The 9,037-nt window shown below is 57.2% G+C and overlaps 1 protein-coding gene across 1 annotated transcript in view; it reads right to left on the reverse strand.

Annotated features, from left to right (window-relative positions):
* The window catches only part of BTBD19 (BTB domain containing 19), an 8,271-nt gene extending 3,394 nt beyond the window's left edge, over positions 1–4,877 (reverse strand). Inside the window, exons 1-4 of the mRNA XM_062003805.1 lie at positions 4,625–4,877; positions 3,577–3,764; positions 1,662–1,899; positions 1,140–1,193 (exon numbers count right to left, since the gene is read on the reverse strand). Of these exons, the coding sequence (XP_061859789.1) occupies positions 1,140–1,193; positions 1,662–1,899; positions 3,577–3,764; positions 4,625–4,651 (507 nt within the window). The 5' untranslated portion in view covers positions 4,652–4,877. The remainder of the gene's footprint in view (positions 1–1,139; positions 1,194–1,661; positions 1,900–3,576; positions 3,765–4,624) is intronic.
* Positions 4,878–9,037: the final 4,160 nt, after the last annotated feature.

The raw sequence follows: 9,037 nt of genomic DNA on the forward strand, positions 1-9,037 counted from the left end.
CAGGCGATGCAGGCGGGATGCAGCCAGGTGGGCTCGTCTGTTAAGGAGCAGGACATCCCTCCTGCCCATCTCATCTGCCTCCCACACAAAGGGGTCAGAGACCGCAGCAAACCCAAGGGGATGTGATGTTCAGGGAGAAGCTGTCAGCTGGAGCAGAAGGGCCGTGAGTCACTGGCAGGAGGGATGTGAGGTCACCCTGCAGCTGGGGACAGAGCCGCGGGCTTCCCCGGCTGTCCTTGGTCAGCCCCCTTCCCCTCCTATCCCTATGGCTCTCTCCACTGCAAGCCCCTGAGGGGGAATTTGCGAATCGTGTGACCGGGTCACCACGTTCCCCCTTTTTTGCAACACCCCTTTATGCCTCTTCCCTTCCCAGCCAGCTGTTTGACAGCCCCGCGCCACATCTGGGGCCAGAGCAGGTCCTGCACCAGCACACACGAACCACCGCCTCACCCAGCGCGGTGCGAGGCACGGGGCGAGCGAGGGAGGGACGGAGGGAGGAGAGGAGGGAGGGACGGAGGGAGGGGAAGTCCGGGGGCATGAGGTGGTGGGTCACGCCATCACCCGGCTGTAATTCAGGAATCGCTCTGATGACGTGGCCCACGTGCCTTCCCCAACGCTGCGCCAGTCCAGCTGCCTGCTGCCTCCTCGTGCAGCTCCTGTCTCCTCTTTTTGCTCCCTGCTGCTTTCCCAAACCCTTCCTGCCTGAAGCAGCCCCTCACCTTGGCAGCACCGTGACTTAGGGTGCTGTGCTTTCCCCATGGCACCATCCTGCCCTGCTGCCTGGGGTGCTGTTCTTTCCCATGGCACCATCCTGCCGGGCAACTGAAGGGGTGATGGCATAGGGGCTTTCCTGCTGCCCTTTGCTGTGTGGGAGATGTGAGGCCTCATGCTCTTCCCTGGGATTCCCCAGCACATGTGGGGCTCCCCGATGGTGTTGCACCCCCTTCAAGGGGGATCCCACCAGAGAGATCCTCCAGGATCAAGCAGCAGGGGCTGCGTCTCTGATGGACCTGGGTGATGCACCACAGTGCCGTCCTTGGAGCCACCTCTAGTCGCTAGCCATGCAGGGACCATCTTGAGGTGCCCCTCAGCAGAGGGGCACTCAGAGACCCCTAGCCTCAGTCTAAGCAGGGCCATACCTCGCACAGGTCTTGCAGGCCGTACTCCACTGATGAGGTCAGCACCTCCAGCGCCTGCAGACAAGAAAGACCTTGTGAACATGAGCAGGCAAGGCCATGGCAGCCCAGGGGCAAAGGACACGTGTCCCGCCTCTGTGGGAGCTCTCAGGTGGGGCATGGGGGGGAAGGAGCTGTCAGGTAGGAGAATATGAAGGTTTTCTGGAGGTTTCCAAACCCTTCTGGACACGTTGTGTGGCCTGATTGAGGGGAACCTGCTTTAGCAGGGGGTTGGACTGGATAAGCTCTAGATCTCTATGATTCTGTGAAGGTGTCCTGCTCTGGTGTCCCCATTCCCAGCATCCAACGTGTGCATAGCCAGCTGTCCCAAGGCTGGGACAGACACAAGTGGGACAGGGTGCTCTAGACACACATGCAGAGCATCCCTTCCACTCCAGCACCCCAGGAGCTGCAAAACACTCCCTAGTCCTACAACCCCCTCGCCTTGTCCTTCCCATGGCCCCACCAGCCCCAATCCCCACTCACGATGTGGCTGTTGAGGGTGACGCTGTTGGTGTAGAGGAACTCAATGACAGCCAGGAAGACCTCGGGTTGCACGTTGCCCAGGACGAAGGGGCCCTGTGGTGGGTCGCTGTTGGGGGGGTCCTCGGTGCCCGCTGGCGCCCGGCAGAGCATGCCCCGGAAAGCCTGGCAGCGGCAGGCCAGCACACAGCGGTGCGCAAACACCCGCCGCTGCTCCCGGCCCACCACGAACGTCACGTCACTGCGGAGCAGAGTGGGCCCTGAGGGATGGGGCATGACGGGCCCTGGGGCTGGCACAGGGCACACTGGCTGGGTGCACATCCCAGAGAGGCAGTGCCCTTTAGTTTTAATCCAGGGGCTTTTCCCAGCAGAAGCACAGAGGGGTCTTGCTGGTGGCTCCTTGCACCTGTCTGAACAACACGGGCAGGGCGAGCAAGATGGGGCCTCTGGAAAGCACAGCCGTGGGTTCTGGCACAGAGCAGGGCAGAGAAAGGCCAGGGACAGCTGGAGAAAGTGGCTTTCTCTTTTGTTACAATAGAGACAGGGAAGGTATGGCAGCCATCAGGCCTGGCCTCCCTGACTCACGGGAACTGACTCAGAGGCTCAGGGATGTGAAGCCTCCAGTATCGCTGCTGGTGGGGCTGGCACTGGCCCTCCCCAGGCCTGTCCCCAGGCTCAGTGGAGCACAGGCTCCACCCCACAGCCTCCCAGCACAATTCCCCAACCCCAAGACCTCAGGAAAAGGAAGTAAGATCAGGGAAAGAGGAGCAAGCAAAGGGCAGGGAGTCTCCAGCCTGTGTGCACCATACAGCCATAGCCCATCCATCCCCTCTTCCTCCATCTCAGCAGGGGAAAGAGCAGATGACATGCCACCAAAACTCAAGCTGCCATAAGGCTGTGCACAAATCCATGGCCCAACCCTCAGTGTGTCCTATGGAGATGGATGTGCCCACCAGAGATAAGAGCAGGATTCAGGATGGGTGCAGGATGAAGGCTGCAGGATGGGAGATGCAGAAGGAAGGATGTAGCATGTGAGGTGCAGGTTGTAGAAGGAAAGGTGCAGGATAAAGGATGCAGGCTGAAGGTGATGGATGCAAAGTGCGGATTTCAGGTTGCAGGGTGCAGAATGAAGGCTGCAGGGTCTGCGGGATGCAAGCTGTGAGTAGCAGGATAAGGTCTGGGGATGGCCTGGCACTGGCAGCCACTTCTCCACTGTGGTTGGGGAGTTTTCACTGGGATTTCTCTTCTGAGTGACCAGAATTTCTTGAGGGACAGGGATTTCCTTGGATAGCACTGGCATTTGTGTCATGCCTGGAAAGCACACAGCCAGCCAGCTGCCAGGCAGGGAGGTGCTAGGTAGGGGGTGGCCGAGCCAGCAGCTCTCTGTCTCCAGTTCCTGCTTGGGGACGAGGTGGCAAGGATGCCAGGGGCTGCAGGGGTGCATCTGGGCTGCCACCCATCTGCCAGGGGCTGGTGTCAGTCACCACATGGTTGGAGATGTTGAAGGAAAGCCCCAGTGAAGCTGCACTGGAAGAAAGGAGCCAAGCAGTGGGGGATGGCAGCAGTACCCCCACTCCTGCCAAGGGCAGAAGTCCCAGCACACAGTTTAGCTTGGGTGCCTTGCCCCACTGGCACCATGCCTGGGGATGGAGCAGGTCTGGGTGCACCCAGGGACCATCCTTCCCGAGGAGAGGCAGCGGCTGCCCCAGGAGGATGTCCCTGGGGTCCTGCTGCGGTGGAGAAAAGCCGTGCACGATGCCCCAGGGCACGCACAAGCCGTGCCTTCCCCAGCCCGGGGCTCCCCACATCGCACTGCGACCCACACCCCCGCGGCAGGGCTCGGCGCTGCGGGAAGGCAACACGGACCAGGCGCTGGGGGCTTCAGCACGGCTGGGCGGAAGCCCCCCCGGCCCCTCACCTGAACTGGGGGTTGTTGACCAGGGTGCGGAGGGCGGAGGTGAAGGCGGCCGCCTCGCCCTGCAGCCGCGCTGCGCAGGGTCCGGCCATGGGCTGGCGGCGAGAGGGCGGTGGCGGCGGCGGGACGGAGGCGGGTGGGAGGCGGGACGAACGCGGGAGGCCGGGGCCAGGCAGGCCGGTCTGGAGAGGCTGCAGGGAGGAAGCTGTGCTGTACGACGTGACACGGCTCATTGCTAGGGAAACCTGGCACGCAGCACTGGGTTGAAGAAGCCGGGGAGGCAGCGGGAGGGAGAGGTGGGGCTACAAGCGGTGAAGCGCACCCTGGGTGCCAAAGCGGTCTGCGGGCTGGGAACAGAGCTGGGCGGCCCGGCTGCATCTGCCTTCATGTGGCGTCCCTTGCTGCAGGTCGTGGCACGGCCCCAGTACCCCTGGCACGGGGACTCGCTTCCCCCACCAGCCCGTGGCTTTGCTACAGGGGATGGGCAGATGGAGGTGAAGGGAACGGGCAGCTGGCCTTTCGGAAAATGCAACAAATGCACAAATATCACCCCTGCCTGCACATGCATGGCCTCAGGGGAAAGCCTCTGGGTGTGGATGGGTCCCCAGCACCAGCAGTGCGACAGACTCCAGCCCAGCAGAGAGATCTGCCTCCTGAAACAGCAAAAGCTGCTTCACCTGCCAATGCTCCCTGCAGCTCTCACGTCTGCTCAGGACACAAGTGATCACAGGCAGAAAAAAGCATAACCAGCTTCACTCAAGCCCAACCCAAGTGCTGTGCCATCCCCTTTGTCCTCTTTATGTTAAGCCTGTCTAACTCCAAGTGTCCCTGGATGGGGATGCTGGAGGAGTCCCCACAGAGAGACCCATCTTAACAGGGAGAGGGAGGAGCAAGGCCCACAGCCAACAGTACCCTGAAGGAGAGCGGTCCAGCTGCCAGCACTAGATAGTGATAGGCTATAAACAGAAACACAAAAGCTGTCTCCACTTTCCTCAAATAGCTCAACAGCCAAACCAGACAAAGACACATTGACATGACAGCCCAGGCTTACCAAACCCAGCAGTGCCTGTAGCTCCATACTGGAATGGGGAAGTTTACGTCCGTTGAAGGAAAAGTGGAAGGAACCTTCTTAGTCCTTACAGACCACTCCGTAGCTGTGGAATCCTTGATACACTACCCTCACGTGAAGAAAGCCCTGCAGGAGTAGAAGATCTGGCATTCTGTGGAATTGCACATTAGGCTTGGCTGTATGCAAACCCTTGCTGCTTTAAGAATGCTTCTCATACTTCTGCTGGGATATTAGTGTAAATACACACATTTTACAGTAAGAAAGGAAGGAACTAAGGGAGGCTGTTTCCAAGTCTCGCGTGACTTGGCACATGGGCAGCTCAGACAACAGAGCCACCGCTGGAGAGACCACTAGGGAGTGGTCTGTAAGGACCAAGGGTGGCCCCTTCAGCCGCAGCGGCGCGGCGGGTGCTGAGGGAGCACCAACGGCCAGCGGTGCCGCCGGCCCGTAACGGCCCCTCGCGGCGACGGAGGGACGACGGCGGCCGCGACATCCGGGGCCCGTCCAGCTCACCCCTGAGCGCCGAGTCCGCCTCCGGGCGGGCCCGCGGCACTCCCGCCCCCCCTTCCCCACCTCACCGCGGTGCTGAGCTGGGCCGTGACGGCGCTGTGCTCCCCGTTGCGGTGATCGGCTCGTCCATGGGCTCCCCGCGGCCCCCGCCATCGCCTCCAGATCAACTCCACCGTGGGGCCGCCGGGGAGCCCCCTCCACGTGCCCCCCTGCCGACAGCACAGGGCTACCAAGGTGATCAAAGCACTGGAAAGTCATTCTTAAGATGGAAGGCTGCAGCACCTGGGGCTGCTCAGCCTGGAGAAGACTTCTTTCAGCCAGTGTTCCCATTGCTTGCATGGTCCTCTGACCTTAGCCCCCTCAAGAGCCAGTGAACTATAAGGGGGGGCTTTTCAGACAGCGCCCAGTTACTACATTTAGATTTCAGAAGCAGCATTTTGTTCAAGTTCTGTCCGTGATGCCAGTGAATGCTTTGCCAAATGAGGTCGGGCAACCGAGAGGACACAGATGCCAATGCAAAGGTTAATTTTATTTCACTATCTACTTGAAAACATTACAGAAAAGAAGATAATGCTTTCAGTTACAACTCTAAGCCTATAACACTATTTCTAAGCAGCAAAGAGCATAAGCAAGGTCATGCAGCTCATCATTACTACATGAGAACAGAAGGATACATCACCAGTTGTCCTAATTGCCGTAATCCAGACCCACAGTTGCTGGGGAGCCCCTGTTGCAGCAAGGCTTTGGAGAGCCTGTCTGTCCCAGCAGTTGGGAGCATCCTACGCAGTGCATCCATTCCAGGGTGGGGTCTCCAAAGCTGCTGCAAGAGGGCCCAGCTTTTTGTATGGTTGAATAAACGATCTTACCTAACTTCACCTGCGGAAACATCTGGTTTCACTCTCCATTGAGATGCCACCTGAAGCTTGGCCAAGGCTCAAGGAGGAACCAAGGGGGATACATCAAAGCAATAAATGCATTCTCACACACACCTTGAGCTAATAATGCAAAACGTTATCCTGGCTAACAATTCTGTTGTATCTAAGCTCCATCTTTCACTAAGGCATGCATCTCACATTGATTATCAGCTACTAATTCTAGGTAACGTTGGGGAGGGGCTTGAGGCTCTGAGAATTGTCCTGCTGGGCTTCAGTCCCTTGACAAGTCCTTCTCGCTAGCAGGACTGCTCCAGGCAGCACGTTGGACTGAAGGAACCCCTGGCAGGCCAGCTTCCTCAGGGCTTCAGCCCTGCAGCTTGGCACGTGCCTGAGGAAGAGGCAGAGGAACTCTCGGAGCCTGCTGCATCTTCCTCGCCCACACTGTCTTCGCTTCTTTCATCGCCAGGCTTCTCGCCTTCGGTCACTGTGGTTCCCTGCTCCCCACAAGGAGATTCGTTCCTGTGGGACTGATCCTTGCGTGCTCCTCCCTTGACTCTTCTCCAGAGGACACGTGCAAGCCAAATAAAGCAGTGCAGCCCCATGATCCCGTCAAGCAGCTGGGTCCCGTCCACCTGGTCAAGGAAGTCCCGAAGCAGGCTCAGACGAGAGGCCCTGTCTGAGGCCGTGATGTTGAAAAGAGAGAAAAGTTGACTACCGAAGTTTGCCCTGGATCCGCCCAGACCATTGCTCCCGGGCCTCTTCATGACAATACTGTCAACATCAGCGGGCGACTTCTCCAGGAACTCAGGATTGATTGTTGTCTTGTACCCAAACAATCGGAGGGGTCTGAGAAGGCCAATGCTTCCAGGTGCTTCAGCAGCCTTGCTCTCTGCTGGATGGAGTTGCTGATTGGGGCCTTCAGGAAGGAAGAACTTGTCTGTGTCCGTGTCAGGTTGGATGAAACCGTTAAACTTCGTGTAGATATTAATGGTGAACAGAGGGAATGTGATGAAACTGAAGGTGAGGGGGAAAAATGAGATGAGTACCATTGTGGTCTCTCCCGAGGTAAAATGTCTGGAGGAGCGAGGTTGGGCTGTCCCTCTGAGCAGAGCTCAGGCAGCGACCACCAGGCCCGAGCGGTGGCTCTGGCGTCTGAGCTGCCCAGAGCTGCTTATATGCCAAGTCCCGGGCTGGTGTCAGGAGAGAATCAGTGATGTCACAAAGCCTTTCCCCACCCGCCCAACCGGCGCTGGAGGCTGAGTTGGGGAGGGGAGGGCGCATCGAGCCGGATTTTGAAGCCTGCCACGGGCTTTGGGCTGTGCCCTGAAATCTCTGTCAGGCCCGCTTCTTCCCCCGGTGCCTGCTGGAGGGTTTCAGCCGTGCAGCTTGGCGCTTGCCTGAGGAAGAGGCAGAGAAACTCTCATGGTGTGCCGAGGCCATTGTGCTTCCCTGCTCCCCACAACACGCTTCGTTCCTGTGGGACTGATCTTCATTGCTCCCTTGTCCCATCCTTCTCTTCAGTCTTCCCAAGAGGTCAAGTGCAATCCAAATCAAGCAGATCAGCCACATGATTTGCAAGGCCCTATAAAGCAGATAGATCCTGTCCTCCTGGGCAAGGGAGTCCCAAAGCAGACCCTAAAGCAGAGAAAAGGACCTATTGGAGTCCACACTGTTGAAAACAGTGAACAGTAGTTTCAGGCCCTCACAAATGATGTTCTTCCTGGATCCACACAGACCAGTGCTGCCTGTGGAATTGGTGGTAATGCTCTCAATATCAAAGGGTGGCTTGTCCAAGAACACAATTAGCCTGTATCCAAACCAGCAGAAGGGATTGCGAAGGCCAATGATTCCAGGCTCGTTGGCAGCCTCGCTCTCTCCTCGAACAAGATGCTGTTTCAGCTCTTCAGGAAGGTTGAACTTGCCTAGGTCCGTGTCAGGTAGGATGAAAATGTGGAAATGAAGAGGGAACAGAGTCACTCTGAATAAAAATAAGCCGAGAGGGAGAAATGAGAAGAGATTCCACACAAGTTTCATGGTGGTCTCCCCTGAGGGAAAAAGCCTGGATACACGAGGTAGCTTGGGCTGTCCCTCTGAGCAGAGCTCAGGCAGCGACCACCAGGCCTGAGCTCTGGCTCTGGCATCTGAGCTGCCCAGGGCTGCTGATGTGCAACGACCTGTGCTGATGTCAGGAGACAATCAATGATACCAGAAAGCCTTTCTTCACTGCAACCCGCTCTCCCTGTTACCAAGCAAAACTGCTCCTTGCTAAACCAGGACACTTTCTTATTCTAAAATGTGTGTATTTACACTAATATCCCTGCAAAAGTGTGAGGACTATTCTTAAAAGTACCAAGGTACCAGGCTTTGTATGCAGCCCAGCCTAATGTGCAGTTCCTCAGAATCCCAGTTCCAGTTCACTGAAAGAGTTTCAATGTCAATGATGCCGCTTCTGCAGAGATCTACTCCTCCTGCAGGGCTTTCTTCACGTGAGGGTAGTGTATCAAGGATTCTACAGCTATGGAGTGGTCTGTAAGGACTAAGAAGGTTCCTTCCACTTTTCCTTCAATGGACATAAACTTCCCCATTCCAGTATGGAGCTACAGGCACTGCTGGGTTTGGGCTTGTAATGTCTGGGAGCCTGGTTGCTTCCTCTGGGATTTATCTTGATTGCTCACCAGTCCCTGGGGTCTCTTCACACCTCTCCAGAAGCTAGGTGCCCTCCGAGTCACGCAGAGCAGCCACGAGGTTTGCAGGGCCCTGCAAGGCAGCCAGGTCCTGTGCACCTGGGCTAGCGAGTAAGTCCCAGAGCTGGCCCAGAGGCCACACTCTTAAAAACTGTGGTATGGTGGTTTAAATCCATCTGGCAGCAACCAAACCAAGAGAATGCAGAGGAAAAGGCAGAACTTTGCAGGTTGAGATCAGGACAATTTAATAGAACAACACGACGAGACAATCGAAAGCCATAACAACAGCAAAGGAATACAGAAAACAACCTTATATACTTACTGAT

Source organism: Colius striatus, chromosome 10, assembly GCF_028858725.1.
Source record: "Colius striatus isolate bColStr4 chromosome 10, bColStr4.1.hap1, whole genome shotgun sequence".
NCBI classification, from domain to species: domain Eukaryota; kingdom Metazoa; phylum Chordata; class Aves; order Coliiformes; family Coliidae; genus Colius; species Colius striatus.